This window comes from Conger conger, chromosome 2 (genome assembly GCF_963514075.1).
Source record: "Conger conger chromosome 2, fConCon1.1, whole genome shotgun sequence".
NCBI classification, from domain to species: Eukaryota; Metazoa; Chordata; class Actinopteri; order Anguilliformes; family Congridae; genus Conger; species Conger conger.
Window position 1 is genome coordinate 86,655,055 of NC_083761.1, and position 20,366 is coordinate 86,675,420.

Genomic DNA, 20,366 nt, shown 5'->3' on the forward strand with positions numbered 1-20,366 from the left:
GCTTTGGATAAAGGCGCTATATAAATGCCAACCATTTAAAATAATGATGAGACAGTGAGGCTTGCTGTTGTCCAGTAATTTCACCCACCCTGTGTGGCAATCCTGTTTTAATTAATTTCTTGCTGTTAGACGGTTAAACTAGGAGACCAGATTAAAGGTCATGACACTTGTGGTAGACTTGTGTAAGAGATAGTGGTGTAACCGAGGATGGGGGATGTTTCTTGTGGCCTGTAGTGTAGTGGTTAAGGTAAATGACTGGGACACGCATGGTTGGTGGTTATAATCCCGGTGTAGCCACAATAAGATCCGCACAGCCGTTGGGCCCTTAAGCAAGGTCCTTAACCCTGCATTGCTCCAGGGGAGGATTGTCTCCTGCTTAGTCTAATCAACTGTACATCGTTCTGGATAAGAGCGTCTGCCAAAATGCCAATAATGTACCTCCCATATGAATCTCCTTTGTCTTAGTGACATTTAATATGAGGTGGGTGTCGTTGAACCAAACAGACAGGGTGTGGACACATTCACTGTACCTGCTCAGGGATACTGTGTCAGACAGACATGCCACTAAGGCCAAATCATCAGCATATTTCATAAGAGAGAGGTCACTGGTTTTACACATTATTTCATTTGTATATATAGAGAAAATAACTGGAGATGAAATATAGCCCAATGGTACGCATGCACTTAGCTAACAAGCGAATCTGACATATGTCACAACCCAGTCCAAGGGCAGGATGAGGAGGCAGATGATGCATGATTAAGAGAAGGTTTAATGATGGCCTTTTTTTGTCAATAAGTTCAGTTGTGGAATGCTCTGATCTCTCTCTTAGACTCCTCCCTCTTTCTCTCCTCCTCTGCTCTGATCTCTCTCTTCATCTCCTCTTTTTCTCTCCTCCTCTGCTCTGATCTCTCTTCATCTCCTCCCTCTTTCTCTCCTTCTCTGCTCTGATCTCTCTCTCAGACTCCTCCCTTTTTCTCTCCTCCTCTGCTCTGATCTCTCTCTTCATCTCCTCCCTTTTTCTCTCCTCCTCTGCTCTGATCTCTCTCTCAGACTCCTCCCTATTTCTCTCCTCCTCTGCTCTGATCTCTCTCTCACTCCTCCATCTTTCTCTCCTCCTCTGCTCCGATCTGACTGATTTCTTTCACTCTTCCCTCTTTCTCTTCTCCTCTGCTCTGATCTTTCTCTCAATCTCCTTCCTCTTTCTCTCCTCCTCTGCTCCGATCTGACTGATTTCTTTCACTCCTCCCTCTTTCTCTTCTCCTCTGCTCTGATCTTTCTCTCAATCTCCTTCCTCTTTCTCTCCCCCTCTGTTTGTATCATTCTTTGAGCATGTTGGATCCTCATAGTGGCATGATGGTATCCTCATAGTGGCATGCTGGATCCTCTCATATTAAGCTGCTGGAGGATACCTCCTGGGCATGTGGTTGAGGGAAGGTGTTTTCCTGCTGATATGCTGGAGGGCTTTAGGACCATGGGGAGAAATTCAGTGCCAGTTTCTAGTGCAATGATTGAATGATTGTAGCTGATCAGGACATGAGGCACACCTGGAGATGGTGAACTGCTCCTGGCCACACCCCCTCAATCACCCATGGGCTGCTTTGGAGTAATGAGGCCAAGAGCTTTAAGAACAGGAATCAAGAGCTAAGGGGAGAGTGTGATGGTGAAATTTGTGACAGTGCAGATTTTTGTGATTTTTTCCTCCAGTTTGCCACAGGCCCGGAGTAGTGCCGAGTCTACTCACAAAAGGAAAGTTTAAGAACCGGGAACCTATCAGCCGGACGTTTTTGGATCGGCTGCCTTTGTTCTTTCCCACCACCCCTTACCCTTCACTGTTTTTGTGAGAATAAATCAACTTCAGTTTTCCACTAAAACCTTTTGCTGCCTTATTTTTGACCTGGGATCTCACACCAGTCCCAGTGTTAGTATTACTACTAATCACTCTCTAACACTCTCCGTGCTTGACAGATCCCAGTAAAAACAATGATAGCTATACTTGAGTTTAACTTTCGTATTTATTTGCAAAGAAATAACTGAAAGTGAGATTTGAATCAGACATCGTAAGACTCTTATACACACTTTTCCAGAAGGAAAACAAAACAAAACAAAACAAAAAGACATGAAGCATGAAGTCTTCTGAAACCCCCTTGTTGACCTTGCTGTAAGACCGGAATGTGCTAGCTGAGAAGCAGAGATATTAAGGTCAAAGGCTGTCTGTCTGCTAGGAGAGAGACAGAGAAAGACTCCTGGTATTCATTCAGAAAGTGGTCTCATAGTAATAAGGATTAAAAATAAAAGGTTATTTTTAACCACGTGATTGTCTTCATGTTAACACACATTGTCAATTAAGAATCAATTAAGAAAATTACCCTTACAACTGATATTTGTAGTAATTTTTCATTTACATGTTCATTACAGTAATTAAGCCTGGCAGAAAAGGCCTTCTTTTTACAAATACAAAAAGATATGAGGTGTGTAAGTCAGTACGATCAGTAGTGGAATGAGTGTAATATGTTCTGTCATGTGTTGTAGCCCGTCAAACCAAGAGAATATAACCAAACACAAGATAACTGAGGAGGTGGCAAGAGCCAGTAAGATTAGCTTCAGCTGCCTACAAGGAGTGGCACAGGTTTCAGCACTCTACTGACACTGTTGGGAGGAGCTAGCTATAGTCTAGCTCTGCGTCCATTTTCTTCTTTGCTGCCTCACTGAACAGCGATATACTACTAGGTATAGAAGGCTGTCGGCGCAGAGGTCTCACCTGGGCAAACCTTCTCCCCTTCACTGTTCTGATCGCTCTCTCAATCTCCTCCCACTTTCTCTCCTCCTCTACTCTGATCTCTCTCTCAGACTCCTCCCTCTTTCTCTTCTCCTCTACTCTGATCTCTCTCTCAATCTCCTCCCTCTTTCTCTCCTCCTCTACTCTGATCTCTCTCTCAGACTCCTCCCTCTTTCTCTTCTCCTCTACTCTGATCTCTCTCTCAATCTCCTCCCTCTTTCTCTCCTCCTCTGCTCTGATCTCTCTCTCAGACTCCTCCCTCTTTCTCTCCTCCTCTGCTCTGATCTCTCTCTCAGACTCCTCTCTCTTTTTCTCCTCCTCTGCTCTGATCTCTCTCTCAGACTCCTCCCTCTTTCTCTCCTCCTCTGCTTTTGTTTTTTGGATTTGTCCAAATGCCACTACTGCTACAGCAGCAATAAATATTCCAGTTGCTACCCTGAAATTACTAATCTCCTTCCCGATTCTCTCCTCCTCTGCTCTGATCTTCCTCTCAATGTCCTCCCTCCTTCTCTCCTCCTCTGCTCTGATCTTCCTCTCAATGTCCTCCCTCTTTCTCTCCTCCTCTTCTCTGATCTCTCTCTCAATCTCCTCCCTCTTTCTCTCCTCCTCTGTTTGTATCATTCTTTGAACCTGTTGGATACTCGTAATGGCATGATGGTATCCTGTCATACTAAACAGCACAGTGTCAATCTTCTCCAGCAGTGCTGTAACCTGAGTGCGGTTCTTTCTGTCTCTGTTGTTGAAGACGTAATATCCACCACCGCAGCTGTGGATGAGCTCTTGATGACCACTGCCTTCACTCAGAAACTCCTCCACTGGTGATCTCAGCTCATCTCCTCCTGTGAAAAGCACCATTGTGGACTGCAAAGCCTCTTCTCCTAAATTCTCCTGGATCCATTTTAGAGTGGCCCTCTCTTCCTCTGTGAACCTCCCCAGTCTGATCACTAGCAGGAAAAAGTGGCTCTTGCTTTCTCCCATTTCACGTGTGATTTGATCAAAAGAAGGAGATGTATGAAAGATCCCAGGTGTGTCGATCACAGTAACATGTCTCCCTGCCACCTCTCCACTATGTTCCTCACACGTTAAGGTGACAGATTCAGGGGAAACTCCCTCTTTAAACACCTCTCTCCCCAGGATGGTGTTTCCGGTTGCACTCTTTCCTACTCCAGTCTTTCCCACCAGCACAATCCTCAGATCATGAGGTGCAGGTCTCCTTCCAGACTCCTGCCTCTTTCTCTCCTCCTCTGCTCTGATCTCTCTCTCAGACTCCTCCCTCTTTCTCTCCTCCTCTGCTCTGATCTCTCTCTCAGACTCCTCCCTCTTTCTCTCCTCCTCTTCTCTGATCTCTCTCTCAATCTCCTCCCTCTTTCTCTCCTCCTCTGTTTGTATCATTCTTTGAACCTGTTGGATACTCGTAATGGCATGATGGTATCCTGTCATACTAAACAGCACAGTGTCAATCTTCTCCAGCAGTGCTGTAACCTGAGTGCGGTTCTTTCTGTCTCTGTTGTTGAAGACGTAATATCCACCACCGCAGCTGTGGATGAGCTCTTGATGACCACTGCCTTCACTCAGAAACTCCTCCACTGGTGATCTCAGCTCATCTCCTCCTGTGAAAAGCACCATTGTGTACTGCAAAGCCTCTTCTCCTAAATTCTCCTGGATCCATTTTAGAGTGGCCCTCTCTTCCTCTGTGAACCTCCCCAGTCTGATCACTAGCAGGAAAAAGTGGCTCTTGCTTTCTCCCATTTCACGTGTGATTTGATCAAAAGAAGGAGATGTATGAAAGATCCCAGGTGTGTCGATCACAGTAACATGTCTCCCTGCCACCTCTCCACTATGTTCCTCACACGTTAAGGTGACAGATTCAGGGGAAACTCCCTCTTTAAACACCTCTCTCCCCAGGATGGTGTTTCCGGTTGCACTCTTTCCTACTCCAGTCTTTCCCACCAGCACAATCCTCAGATCATGAGGTGCAGGTCTCCTTCCAGACTCCTGCCTCTTTCTCTCCTCCTCTGCTCTGATCTCTCTCTCAGACTCCTCCCTCTTTCTCTCCTCCTCTGCTCTGATCTCTCTCTCAGACTCCTCCCTCTTTCTCTCCTCCTCTTCTCTGATCTCTCTCTCAATCTCCTCCCTCTTTCTCTCCTCCTCTGTTTGTATCATTCTTTGAACCTGTTGGATACTCGTAATGGCATGATGGTATCCTGTCATACTAAACAGCACAGTGTCAATCTTCTCCAGCAGTGCTGTAACCTGAGTGCGGTTCTTTCTGTCTCTGTTGTTGAAGACGTAATATCCACCACCGCAGCTGTGGATGAGCTCTTGATGACCACTGCCTTCACTCAGAAACTCCTCCACTGGTGATCTCAGCTCATCTCCTCCTGTGAAAAGCACCATTGTGTACTGCAAAGCCTCTTCTCCTAAATTCTCCTGGATCCATTTTAGAGTGGCCCTCTCTTCCTCTGTGAACCTCCCCAGTCTGATCACTAGCAGGAAAAAGTGGCTCTTGCTTTCTCCCATTTCACGTGTGATTTGATCAAAAGAAGGAGATGTATGAAAGATCCCAGGTGTGTCGATCACAGTAACATGTCTCCCTGCCACCTCTCCACTATGTTCCTCACACGTTAAGGTGACAGATTCAGGGGAAACTCCCTCTTTAAACACCTCTCTCCCCAGGATGGTGTTTCCGGTTGCACTCTTTCCTACTCCAGTCTTTCCCACCAGCACAATCCTCAGATCATGAGGTGCAGGTCTCCTTCCAGACTCCTGCCTCTTTCTCTCCTCCTCTGCTCTGATCTCTCTCTCAGACTCCTCCCTCTTTCTCTCCTCCTCTGCTCTGATCTCTCTCTCAGACTCCTCCCTCTTTCTCTCCTCCTCTTCTCTGATCTCTCTCTCAATCTCCTCCCTCTTTCTCTCCTCCTCTGTTTGTATCATTCTTTGAACCTGTTGGATACTCGTAATGGCATGATGGTATCCTGTCATACTAAACAGCACAGTGTCAATCTTCTCCAGCAGTGCTGTAACCTGAGTGCGGTTCTTTCTGTCTCTGTTGTTGAAGACGTAATATCCACCACCGCAGCTGTGGATGAGCTCTTGATGACCACTGCCTTCACTCAGAAACTCCTCCACTGGTGATCTCAGCTCATCTCCTCCTGTGAAAAGCACCATTGTGGACTGCAAAGCCTCTTCTCCTAAATTCTCCTGGATCCATTTTAGAGTGGCCCTCTCTTCCTCTGTGAACCTCCCCAGTCTGATCACTAGCAGGAAAAAGTGGCTCTTGCTTTCTCCCATTTCACGTGTGATTTGATCAAAAGAAGGAGATGTATGAAAGATCCCAGGTGTGTCGATCACAGTAACATGTCTCCCTGCCACCTCTCCACTATGTTCCTCACACGTTAAGGTGACAGATTCAGGGGAAACTCCCTCTTTAAACACCTCTCTCCCCAGGATGGTGTTTCCGGTTGCACTCTTTCCTACTCCAGTCTTTCCCACCAGCACAATCCTCAGATCATGAGGTGCAGGTCTCCTTCCAGACTCCTGCCTCTTTCTCTCCTCCTCTGCTCTGATCTCTCTCTCAGACTCCTCCCTCTTTCTCTCCTCCTCTGCTCTGATCTCTCTCTCAGACTCCTCCCTCTTTCTCTCCTCCTCTTCTCTGATCTCTCTCTCAATCTCCTCCCTCTTTCTCTCCTCCTCTGTTTGTATCATTCTTTGAACCTGTTGGATACTCGTAATGGCATGATGGTATCCTGTCATACTAAACAGCACAGTGTCAATCTTCTCCAGCAGTGCTGTAACCTGAGTGCGGTTCTTTCTGTCTCTGTTGTTGAAGACGTAATATCCACCACCGCAGCTGTGGATGAGCTCTTGATGACCACTGCCTTCACTCAGAAACTCCTCCACTGGTGATCTCAGCTCATCTCCTCCTGTGAAAAGCACCATTGTGTACTGCAAAGCCTCTTCTCCTAAATTCTCCTGGATCCATTTTAGAGTGGCCCTCTCTTCCTCTGTGAACCTCCCCAGTCTGATCACTAGCAGGAAAAAGTGGCTCTTGCTTTCTCCCATTTCACGTGTGATTTGATCAAAAGAAGGAGATGTATGAAAGATCCCAGGTGTGTCGATCACAGTAACATGTCTCCCTGCCACCTCTCCACTATGTTCCTCACACGTTAAGGTGACAGATTCAGGGGAAACTCCCTCTTTAAACACCTCTCTCCCCAGGATGGTGTTTCCGGTTGCACTCTTTCCTACTCCAGTCTTTCCCACCAGCACAATCCTCAGATCATGAGGTGCAGGTCTCCTTCCAGACTCCTGCCTCTTTCTCTCCTCCTCTGCTCTGATCTCTCTCTCAGACTCCTCCCTCTTTCTCTCCTCCTCTGCTCTGATCTCTCTCTCAGACTCCTCCCTCTTTCTCTCCTCCTCTTCTCTGATCTCTCTCTCAATCTCCTCCCTCTTTCTCTCCTCCTCTGTTTGTATCATTCTTTGAACCTGTTGGATACTCGTAATGGCATGATGGTATCCTGTCATACTAAACAGCACAGTGTCAATCTTCTCCAGCAGTGCTGTAACCTGAGTGCGGTTCTTTCTGTCTCTGTTGTTGAAGACGTAATATCCACCACCGCAGCTGTGGATGAGCTCTTGATGACCACTGCCTTCACTCAGAAACTCCTCCACTGGTGATCTCAGCTCATCTCCTCCTGTGAAAAGCACCATTGTGTACTGCAAAGCCTCTTCTCCTAAATTCTCCTGGATCCATTTTAGAGTGGCCCTCTCTTCCTCTGTGAACCTCCCCAGTCTAATCACTAGCAGGAAAAAGTGGCTCTTGCTTTCTCCCATTTCACGTGTGATTTGATCAAAAGAAGGAGATGTATGAAAGATCCCAGGTGTGTCGATCACAGTAACATGTCTCCCTGCCACCTCTCCACTATGTTCCTCACACGTTAAGGTGACAGATTCAGGGGAAACTCCCTCTTTAAACACCTCTCTCCCCAGGATGGTGTTTCCGGTTGCACTCTTTCCTACTCCAGTCTTTCCCACCAGCACAATCCTCAGATCATGAGGTGCAGGTCTCCTTCCAGACTCCTGCCTCTTTCTCTCCTCCTCTGCTCTGATCTCTCTCTCAGACTCCTCCCTCTTTCTCTCCTCCTCTTCTCTGATCTCTCTCTCAATCTCCTCCCTCTTTCTCTCCTCCTCTGTTTGTATCATTCTTTGAACCTGTTGGATACTCGTAATGGCATGATGGTATCCTGTCATACTAAACAGCACAGTGTCAATCTTCTCCAGCAGTGCTGTAACCTGAGTGCGGTTCTTTCTGTCTCTGTTGTTGAAGACGTAATATCCACCACCGCAGCTGTGGATGAGCTCTTGATGACCACTGCCTTCACTCAGAAACTCCTCCACTGGTGATCTCAGCTCATCTCCTCCTGTGAAAAGCACCATTGTGTACTGCAAAGCCTCTTCTCCTAAATTCTCCTGGATCCATTTTAGAGTGGCCCTCTCTTCCTCTGTGAACCTCCCCAGTCTGATCACTAGCAGGAAAAAGTGGCTCTTGCTTTCTCCCATTTCACGTGTGATTTGATCAAAAGAAGGAGATGTATGAAAGATCCCAGGTGTGTCGATCACAGTAACATGTCTCCCTGCCACCTCTCCACTATGTTCCTCACACGTTAAGGTGACAGATTCAGGGGAAACTCCCTCTTTAAACACCTCTCTCCCCAGGATGGTGTTTCCGGTTGCACTCTTTCCTACTCCAGTCTTTCCCACCAGCGCAATCCTCAGATCATGAGGTGCAGGTCTCCTTCCAGACTCCTGCCTCTTTCTCTCCTCCTCTGCTCTGATCTCTCTCTCAGACTCCTCCCTCTTTCTCTCCTCCTCTGCTCTGATCTCTCTCTCAGACTCCTCCCTCTTTCTCTCCTCCTCTTCTCTGATCTCTCTCTCAATCTCCTCCCTCTTTCTCTCCTCCTCTGTTTGTATCATTCTTTGAACCTGTTGGATACTCGTAATGGCATGATGGTATCCTGTCATACTAAACAGCACAGTGTCAATCTTCTCCAGCAGTGCTGTAACCTGAGTGCGGTTCTTTCTGTCTCTGTTGTTGAAGACGTAATATCCACCACCGCAGCTGTGGATGAGCTCTTGATGACCACTGCCTTCACTCAGAAACTCCTCCACTGGTGATCTCAGCTCATCTCCTCCTGTGAAAAGCACCATTGTGTACTGCAAAGCCTCTTCTCCTAAATTCTCCTGGATCCATTTTAGAGTGGCCCTCTCTTCCTCTGTGAACCTCCCCAGTCTGATCACTAGCAGGAAAAAGTGGCTCTTGCTTTCTCCCATTTCACGTGTGATTTGATCAAAAGAAGGAGATGTATGAAAGATCCCAGGTGTGTCGATCACAGTAACATGTCTCCCTGCCACCTCTCCACTATGTTCCTCACACGTTAAGGTGACAGATTCAGGGGAAACTCCCTCTTTAAACACCTCTCTCCCCAGGATGGTGTTTCCGGTTGCACTCTTTCCTACTCCAGTCTTTCCCACCAGCACAATCCTCAGATCATGAGGTGCAGGTCTCCTTCCAGACTCCTGCCTCTTTCTCTCCTCCTCTGCTCTGATCTCTCTCTCAGACTCCTCCCTCTTTCTCTCCTCCTCTGCTCTGATCTCTCTCTCAGACTCCTCCCTCTTTCTCTCCTCCTCTTCTCTGATCTCTCTCTCAATCTCCTCCCTCTTTCTCTCCTCCTCTGTTTGTATCATTCTTTGAACCTGTTGGATACTCGTAATGGCATGATGGTATCCTGTCATACTAAACAGCACAGTGTCAATCTTCTCCAGCAGTGCTGTAACCTGAGTGCGGTTCTTTCTGTCTCTGTTGTTGAAGACGTAATATCCACCACCGCAGCTGTGGATGAGCTCTTGATGACCACTGCCTTCACTCAGAAACTCCTCCACTGGTGATCTCAGCTCATCTCCTCCTGTGAAAAGCACCATTGTGTACTGCAAAGCCTCTTCTCCTAAATTCTCCTGGATCCATTTTAGAGTGGCCCTCTCTTCCTCTGTGAACCTCCCCAGTCTGATCACTAGCAGGAAAAAGTGGCTCTTGCTTTCTCCCATTTCACGTGTGATTTGATCAAAAGAAGGAGATGTATGAAAGATCCCAGGTGTGTCGATCACAGTAACATGTCTCCCTGCCACCTCTCCACTATGTTCCTCACACGTTAAGGTGACAGATTCAGGGGAAACTCCCTCTTTAAACACCTCTCTCCCCAGGATGGTGTTTCCGGTTGCACTCTTTCCTACTCCAGTCTTTCCCACCAGCACAATCCTCAGATCATGAGGTGCAGGTCTCCTTCCAGACTCCTGCCTCTTTCTCTCCTCCTCTGCTCTGATCTCTCTCTCAGACTCCTCCCTCTTTCTCTCCTCCTCTGCTCTGATCTCTCTCTCAGACTCCTCCCTCTTTCTCTCCTCCTCTTCTCTGATCTCTCTCTCAATCTCCTCCCTCTTTCTCTCCTCCTCTGTTTGTATCATTCTTTGAACCTGTTGGATACTCGTAATGGCATGATGGTATCCTGTCATACTAAACAGCACAGTGTCAATCTTCTCCAGCAGTGCTGTAACCTGAGTGCGGTTCTTTCTGTCTCTGTTGTTGAAGACGTAATATCCACCACCGCAGCTGTGGATGAGCTCTTGATGACCACTGCCTTCACTCAGAAACTCCTCCACTGGTGATCTCAGCTCATCTCCTCCTGTGAAAAGCACCATTGTGTACTGCAAAGCCTCTTCTCCTAAATTCTCCTGGATCCATTTTAGAGTGGCCCTCTCTTCCTCTGTGAACCTCCCCAGTCTGATCACTAGCAGGAAAAAGTGGCTCTTGCTTTCTCCCATTTCACGTGTGATTTGATCAAAAGAAGGAGATGTATGAAAGATCCCAGGTGTGTCGATCACAGTAACATGTCTCCCTGCCACCTCTCCACTATGTTCCTCACACGTTAAGGTGACAGATTCAGGGGAAACTCCCTCTTTAAACACCTCTCTCCCCAGGATGGTGTTTCCGGTTGCACTCTTTCCTACTCCAGTCTTTCCCACCAGCACAATCCTCAGATCATGAGGTGCAGGTCTCCTTCCAGACTCCTGCCTCTTTCTCTCCTCCTCTGCTCTGATCTCTCTCTCAGACTCCTCCCTCTTTCTCTCCTCCTCTGCTCTGATCTCTCTCTCAGACTCCTCCCTCTTTCTCTCCTCCTCTTCTCTGATCTCTTTCTCAGACTCCTCCCTCTTTCTCTCCTCCTCTGTTTGTATCATTCTTTGAACCTGTTGGATCCTCGTAGTGGCATGATGGAATCCAGTCATATTAAACAGCACAGTGTCAATCTTCTCCAGCAGTGCTGCAACCTGAGTGCGGTTCTTTCTGTCTCTGTTGTTGAAGACGTAATATCCACCACCGCAGCTGTGGATGAGCTCCTGAAGACCGCTGCCTTCACTCAGAAACTCCTCCACTGGTGATCTCAGCTCATCTCCTCCCGTGAAAAGCACCATTGTGCACTGCAAAGCCTCTTCTCCTAAATTGTCCTGGATCCATTTTAGAGTGGCCCTCTCTTCCTCTGTGAACCTCCCCAGTCTGATCACTAGCAGGAAAAAGTGGCTCTTGCTTTCTACCATTTCATGCGTGATTTGATCAAAAGAACGAGATGTATGGAAGATCCCAGGTGTGTCGATCACAGTAACATGTCTCCCTGCCACCTCTCCACTATGTTCCTCACACTTTAAGGTGACAGATTCAGGGGAAAACCCCTCTTTAAACACCTCTCTCCCCAGGATGGTGTTTCCGGTTGCACTCTTTCCTGCTCCAGTCTTTCCCACCAGCAAAATCCTCAGATCATGAGGTGCAGGTCTCCTTCCAGACTCTGTGGGAAAATACACTATTTCATGAAAGAAGCCATTCATCATATGTGCGAGAGAGAGAGAGAGAGAGAGAGAGAGAGACTGAAAGAGTGAGAGAGGGAGAGAGAGAGAGGGAGAGGGAGAAAGAGAGAGAGGGAGAGACAGAGACACAGAGAGGGAGAGAGAGAGAGAGGGAGAAAATCAACCCCCAAGGTACAAATTCATGAATACCTTGTGGAGTTAGAATAGTGAACAAGAGTAGTATGGCCAGGACACACCCAACAGATGTAGAAATGCATAAGCATGACTTCTTCTGAAAGATACGCGCTGGTCTACACACTGAAAAACAGAAATAAGCATTAATTAAAAGACATTTGACATGTTATTTATACATAACTATAGCAGATATTGATCATGTTGTGCCCCGCACACATGCACTCTCACCACCTCTTAACCTACTTGGTGCCTGATGTTGGTAGCAAAAATACAGTTAAGCAGCTTGTAATGGCTAAACAAGCTGGTGGGTGCCTTGCATGGCAGCTAATCGCTGTTGGTGAGTTTGTGTGAATGGGTTACTGAGAAGCATCAAATGCACAGTGCTTTGGATAAAGGCCCTATATAAATGCAGACCATTTACCATGTAGGATATTGCAAAACCTAGTAGTATACTTCACAGCTAACGTCACTCGTGGGAGTCATTTAGCAGATGGTCTTAACCAGAGTGATTTAAAATGCAAGTACAATGTACAATACAAGTCACTCTGGAAATGGCCGTCCAATGCATTCACCAGTTTTGCCGGATATGAGAAATACAGCGCTAACAGCATTCCCAGACTGGTGTGTAAGGAAGCGAACAGTAACTACATATATCTCCATTATATGGATTATAATTTACATTGAAGGATACTGGTGTGATGCTAGGCATATTATCGCTGATTTGGTGCTTTTATAAGAAGATTCAATTAAAATAGTTCCACCTGCTGATTAAGATGATGATCATGTTTGGTTCCTTGCCAGAAAAACATTGTAATAAAAGGAAAAATGAGTTGTGTTGTTTTTTATATTGCTAATTCCTAAACTAAGCTACATGCAGTGCAATGCCCAAAGGACAATTTTTAACTGATAATTTATAAGCTAACTTGTTGAAGATTGGCAGCACATACAAGCGGTCATCTTGCTTTTGTAAACCAGTGTATTTATTAACTATAATCAATACAGACTGCCTGAGGTCTATGACCCATAAACACCACCAGATGCCGGGTATCTTCCCTGTTCATGCTCTGCCAGGCCTATAATGCAGCCCTCTTCAGCACCTGCTTGTTTAAGGGCTATTTGTTGTTTCAACTTGGCCAGTCAAGAACATTCTACTTTTTGGCCTGAAAAAGGTACTACTTGGTTGCCTTGGATGTATGTTTTGGATCATGCATGATGAAGTGTCGTCCGACCAGTTTTATGAATTTGCTTGGATCTGAGCAGACAAGATTCATACTTTGATGAATTCATACATTCATACTCATACATTCATACTGCAGTGACATCATCAATGAACATAAGTGAGTAAGTTCCAGTGGCAGCCATACATGCCAAGCCATAACACAACATACACCATGTTTCACAGATGGGGGGGGGGGTGGGGGACTCTGGATCATGAGCTATTCCTCTTTCCATCACTGTGGTACAGGCTGATCTTAGTCTGTATCACTTTGTTGCAGAACTAACCGGGTCAGTTTTGACAAAACTTTGCAGGATAGTAGATCCAGTGCGGACACTCGACAGGTCTTACCTTAATTAGCCTCACGGTGGCACTATACCAAGCCCCAACATGGTTTGGCCAATAACTTTTCAATCATTTGGGCTCATGTCAAGATTCTTTCCCCCAGATTCCTTGGCTTCCGATGAACAAAAAGATGTGCTGGATTTCAAATTTTGTGAAAAAATGTAAAATGTCTACTTTCTCAAATTTTCATTAATTTGTTTGGAACTTAATATATAGTTTGTACTTCCGAAGATCTCATTAATGTTATATAAACATTGCCACATTAAACATTATGGCTGCAGTAAGCCAATGAAACTGCATGTGGGCATTGCTTATTACACAAATGCAAATAAAAGGTGAGATTGCAAGGTGTAAAAGGTGAGAACCGCCAACATCATCATTAGTGCATGCTTATCCACCTTTTTGTGTGTAAGTACTGAACTCCTGTCAAAAATAAATAATTTATTCTTGGCTATATCTGCCTGGTTATTATAAGATGAGAATTCTCTGTGCTCAAATAGTAGTAATCATGTTTTTATTAATAATAGCAGACAGTACTTACTCCCTTCTTGTCTCTTACCATTTTGGTGCAGATATTGAGAATTTCCCACTTGTTGCCGCAGGAAAATGTAGAAACAGTGACCACTCAACTATTGTTACATGAACATCACTGGCAAAGAGCAGTGAATGGGCATGTACAGAATCTACAGGCCAATTGAATTTGTGAATATATGACAGGTACAGAAACCTACAGAGGAATAAGTGAGGCCTCTTACCTTTGTCTCCTCCTGCTGGCAGGCATCAGTAATATCGTCTAGCTTATGTCTCTGCAGTTCCTCTACAGTGTAATGTTCTCTGACGTGTGTCTCACAGTAGTACGCAGAGCAAGTCTGACAGAACTTCACAGCTCTGGCCTGTCCCTCAGAGCAGACATCACAGATTGTGTCTCCAGACCTGGATGGAGAGCCAACCCTCTTTCTGCACTGTGGGCGCAAATGGGTTTCTACCAGGCTAGTCTGGTGTCTGGAGAGAGAAAATTCTTATTATGAAATATTTATGCATTTAGAGATATAACTGAGGACACCTACTAGTTGCAAAAAGTCATCCTCAATTCATAGGACAATTCTGCAGCCTGTGCATATCGGGCATATATTGCGAAGTACCCAAACAGCAAATATATTGCAGAGAGGAATTGTGATACTTTATTAAACTTCAGTTGTATTTTTAGTTAAGCAGAGCCTCATCAAACTGTAGATCAGGTATAGTCACCTCACCTTGTTCCCATGGGCTCCGCCTCCTTGCTGAAGTCTGGTGGCTCCTCCTTGGAATGGTCTGTCTGCATTGTCTGAACACTGGGCACAGGTGAGCCAGATCTCCCCAGCCTGGAAGGAGCACACAAACTGACAAAATATAAGGGCTTCTAAATGCTGCCCAAAGAGTTATGTTTAGAACATCAAGCACACATCATGGAATAAAAATGTTATTACCTCAAAGTGACAAAAAAAAAAAAAAACTACACTAGGTATGAGGCTATGAATTATATCATGTAGTATGCTGAATTAATAATTTGTTCTGAATTTGACATCAATTCTATTGAGCCCTTAAAATAAATTGGCCCAACAGGGGTACAACTTTAGGCGTCAAATATACCCAAGTGCACAATAGTATGGTATTTCTATATTAGTATATATGAAAAATAATTGCTTTTGAATAATAATAATAATCAAAATCATAATAACCATCATCAAGTTGCACATGTAGGCACAATGTACACACAATGCGCCTCATGCAAGAACCACTATGGATATTTGTTCTTAAAATGTTCAATGAGACCTATTCACCAATTTTCTATTTTTATTTAGAACTTTTTCTAAACGTTTAGACATGAGTGGTCCCAACCTGTCGTACGACTCATGTACACTTAGCCTGCCATTAGTACACCAACACGTCAAAAACCCTTTTTGTCACTGATTTTGTGTTAATCTGACCAATCAGATGTTTCATATGCTTCCGTTGTTCATCAAAGCCCTCATCAGACTCTCACCCAGGTACGTCAAATTTCCCTACACTGCCGTCAAACAAGTACAAATTAAGAGTGACTTCTATGCCACCACTGGATTACCAAACATCATAGGAGAAATAGACTGTAGCAGCCTTCACATGTAGGCTAAGCATTAAAGCACCTTCCCTTTCCAATTCCATTGATGTCAAAATTATATCACATGCAAAATACAACCTGTGAAATGTCACTGTTCGATCGCCTGGGGGAGCGTATTTTGTACTGTAATTTTACGTCCTCATTTGTACTGTAAAATAGTGATGTTGGGATGCCTCTTTCTCAAGGTACTCATGGTGATGGACAGCTTATTGGTGACTTTTCACTTCTTAATTGCAGCCTTGTAAAATACTTTAATTGGCCTGAAGACAGTTCAAACCATTCTTAATTTCACTGATGGCATGAGCATCATTTGACACTCTAATAACAGCATAAGTACTTTTTTGCAGGTGTCTTAGTTGCACTGATAACATAAATGATAAAAAGGATATGTTTTGTTTTCTATGTATGATCGACTGCCTCATTTATGAACAGGTGGGATTCATGTTTTCGCCACATTAAGGACAGCTTTCTGAAGTTATGACAATTTGTTGAATCTGACGGCACACTTGTAAGAGCCCATTGTACGAAGAAAAATTTAAGACAGGAATACAACAATGCACAATGCCCAATGAGAGTATATACAGTATACACACATCTGTCTCTTACCTCATGTTCACAGGGCCTGAGAGCATGTACAGTATACACACATCTGTGTCTTACCTCATGTTCACAGGGCCTGAGAGCATGTACAGTATACACACATCTGTCTCTTACCTCATGTTCACAGGGCCTGAGAGCATGTACAGTATACACACATCTGTGTCTTACCTCATGTTCACAGGGCCTGAGAGCATGTACAGTATACACACATCTGTGACTTACCTCATGTTCACAGGGCCTGAGAGCATGTACAGTATACACACATCTGTCTCTTACCTCATGTTCACAGGGCCTGAGAGTATATACAGTATACACACATCTGTGTCTTACCTCATGTTCACAGGGCCTGAGAGTATATACAGTATACACACATCTGTGTCTTACCTCATGTTCACAGGGCCTGAGAGCATGTACAGTATACACACATCTGTGTCTTACCTCATGTTCACAGGGCCTGAGAGTATATACAGTATACACACATCTGTGTCTTACCTCATGTTCACAGGGCCTGAGAGCATGTACAGTATACACACATCTGTGTCTTACCTCATGTTCACAGGGCCTGAGAGCATGTACAGTATACACACATCTGTGTCTTACCTCATGTTCACAGGGCCTGAGAGTATATACAGTATACACACATCTGTGTCTTACCTCATGTTCACAGGGCCTGAGAGCATGTACAGTATACACACATCTGTGTCTTACCTCATGTTCACAGGGCCTGAGAGTATATACAGTATACACACATCTGTCTCTTACCTCATGTTCACAGGGCCTGAGAGCATGTACAGTATACACACATCTGTGTCTTACCTCATGTTCACAGGGCCTGAGAGCATATAGAGTATACACACATCTGTGTCTTACCTCATGTTCACAGGGCCTGAGAGCATATACAGTATACACACATCTGTGTTTTACCTCATGTTCACAGGGCCTGAGAGCATGTACAGTATACACACATCTGTCTCTTACCTCATGTTCACAGGGCCTGAGAGCATGTACAGTATACACACATCTGTCTCTTACCTCATGTTCACAGGGCCTGAGAGCATATACAGTATACACACATCTGTGTCTTACCTCATGTTCACAGGGCCTGAGAGCATGTACAGTATAAACACATCTGTGTCTTACCTCATGTTCACAGGGCCTGAGAGCATATACAGTATACACACATCTGTGTCTTACCTCATGTTCACAGGGCCTGAGAGCATGTACAGTATACACACATCTGTGTCTTACCTCATGTTCACAGGGCCTGAGAGCATGTACAGTATACACACATCTGTCTCTTACCTCATGTTCACAGGGCCTGAGAGCATGTACAGTATACACACATCTGTCTCTTACCTCATGTTCACAGGGCCTGAGAGTATATACAGTATACACACATCTGTCTCTTACCTCATGTTCACAGGGCCTGAGAGCATGTACAGTATACACACATCTGTGTCTTACCTCATGTTCACAGGGCCTGAGAGCATGTACAGTATACACACATCTGTCTCTTACCTCATGTTCACAGGGCCTGAGAGCATGTACAGTATACACACATCTGTCTCTTAGCTCATGTTCACAGGGCCTGAGAGCATGTACAGTATACACACATCTGTCTCTTACCTCATGTTCACAGGGCCTGCAGCTTCATCAGATGTTTCCTTTTCAGCCTCTTTCCCCAAAATGAGGCTGCTTTCAGATGTCGTGGTCTCTTCTTCCTCCAAAGATTGGCTCATTTTGAAGAGCAAATGAGTTCCTGGAATGGCTCCTACCAATGGCTCATTTTGGACTTGAGGCCTTCTACCAATGGTGGACCAGAAAAAGCAAAGCCTTATTCTTCCTCTGAGTTCCTGAACACAACATAAAGGGCTGAAATTACATTACATTACATTATTGGCATTTGGCAGACGCTCTTATCCAGAGCGACGTACAGTTGATTAGACTAAGCAGGAGACAATCCTCCCCTGGGGCAATGCAAGGTTAAGGGCCTTGCTCAAGGGCCCAACGGCTGTGCAGTCTTATTGTGGCTGCACCGGGATTAGAACCACCGACCTTGCGTGTCCCAGTCCTTTACCTTAACCACTACGCTACAGGCCGCCCTATGTTTGCAGCCCTTAAACAATCAATGCATCATTGTGGCAAAGTGCAACAAATCAGCCAGTAATGTCAACCTAAAGCGTCCCTCAGGAATGCTTAAATAACAAGCAATGTACAACACAGAATACACTGTTGCCGGTGACCTCAAAGAGAACATGTTAATAGATCTAATTGAAACATTTTCCTGTAACCATAACACCTGATCCTGTCTAGCTAAAATCAACTTGTCAACAAAAGAGAACTTGTCAAAAAAGGTGAACATTTTATTTTATTTTATTTATGCATAATTACTTGTATTCTTTCAAGTTATGAATCTTGTAGTGTATTATCTTGAATCAATAATTTGTTCTGCATTTGACATAAATATTTACTTATTTGCACTCAATATGGATTGAAAAAAAAGTGGTATATTCATGGATTCAGATTTGGATTTAACCTGTTGGCAAATTTTTTGACTTGCCATGTACCAAAGTGGGAAGAGAGCTGCTGTTTGGGGTCTGTCAGTCAAGACCGAGCAGGGCAATGCTATTTTGATGAAGATTCAGAGGTTGCGTTAACATAAAATTCTGGGTTTTTCACACAGAGAAAGAGAGCCAAAACACAGGAAAAGGAATCTACTGCATTCTATTAACACAGATATTCCTGGTCTTTTTTAAAAAGATAACAATGGACAATGACCCAAACATGAACCACGGCAAAATAATTTCTCCTGTTTCTTTGAGCCAATCGTCTTCGGTGTCTGACATTTATATTATTTCTAGATCATATTTACATTGATAGCATTGTGAGATTCAAAGAGAAAGAGCTTCATACGAATGAGAAGTCAAAAACTAGATGAAAAAGCTTTCGGTAGCATTCATACAAACAACTTCATGTGATTTAATAATTCAAATGAATTTCTCTAAAAAATGAAACAAAAAGTAATGGCTAATTCTTTTTAAATTGAAAACATATTTGTGGTTCATAGGATAGGGCTGTCTTCTTAGAAGCCCAAGAAACGCTATCACAACCACCATTTCTAGAGGTTAAGACAAAATTTGTTGTAGCATAAAAATATTCAGTCTTGTTGCTTTGTGTCTGAAAAACCACGATGTAACATCGCTGTCCAACATATAATGTAATACAGGAAAATAAAATAGCCTAAAGATAATCTTGTAGATTTACAGTCAGGCAAATTGAACAGGAAGACAGAAGATTAGGCGACGTATGGTATGGTAAACATAACTGCATTACCATAGTATGCATTTACAGTCTGGATTGAACAGGGTAGACATTTTAGTGTAGGTATTTTAATACGTTAAACATTACTAAGAAATAACCGCAACTCATGATTTAATTGAATTTTCATGCTTTTAAGATTAAGATCACTTTATATGAACTAGCACAAGTTAACTGGAATTTTGGGTTCCGTGCCTTGTAGCAGCACTTCCGTGTTGTTTGTGTGCACCCTAGATGCTATGCTCACAACTGGAAGAGACCCATCTGGCCATTCCAGGGATTGAAAAGACAACCTTCCTATCTATCACGAGGTCACGGGTCTATTCCATCCGCACTTTCTTCATTGCCTACACATCCCACCTCTTACCTGCTTTCAAGTGATGTCAGGTCATTAGTTTTGTCTGAGTTGGCAGGAGCAAGTACATCACAACTCGGCCAATTTGTGCCACATCTAGAATCCCGAATTCCACAACTCGATCATCCGATCTGATAAGGTGTTCATGTGCACCTTTCCGGAGAGAAACTCGTATAGCGCGTAAGTCCGACACCACTTGAAAGCAGGGTGAGTCTGGCCACTGATCATCTCCCACTGAGGCAGGTCCCTCCTCACTGCCCTCCCTGCCAGCTCATCCAGAATGTTGTGGTTTGTCTGAGCTACAACCTCCCCAAGCTCTGCCATGTCTCTCCATGTTTCATCACCCTCCAATGGTGCTAAATTCAAAACTATTGGGCAGCTAAAAGAACGGCTCAAGGATATGCCCTTCACTTCTGCTACCTCAGCAAATCTGTTTTTGTTATGTCCTTTTTCCCTATTTCATACTGTGTATTCAAAATCATCAAAAACTGTCTGGGCCAAACATACACTAATGAAATCCATGGCAATGTGCAACCT

General features: G+C 44.6%; 1 protein-coding gene across 1 annotated transcript; it reads right to left on the reverse strand.

Moving 5' to 3' along the window:
- Nucleotides 1–1,994: 1,994 nt before the first annotated feature.
- On the reverse strand, nt 1,995–11,985 carry LOC133121435 (uncharacterized; the record flags this gene model as incomplete). Its single annotated transcript, XM_061230599.1, has 2 exons — nt 1,995–11,665; nt 11,874–11,985. Coding segments are annotated over 2 exons (9,117 nt in total), but the record flags the coding sequence as incomplete, so codon positions are not given.
- Between the last annotated feature and the right edge of the window lie 8,381 nt (nt 11,986–20,366).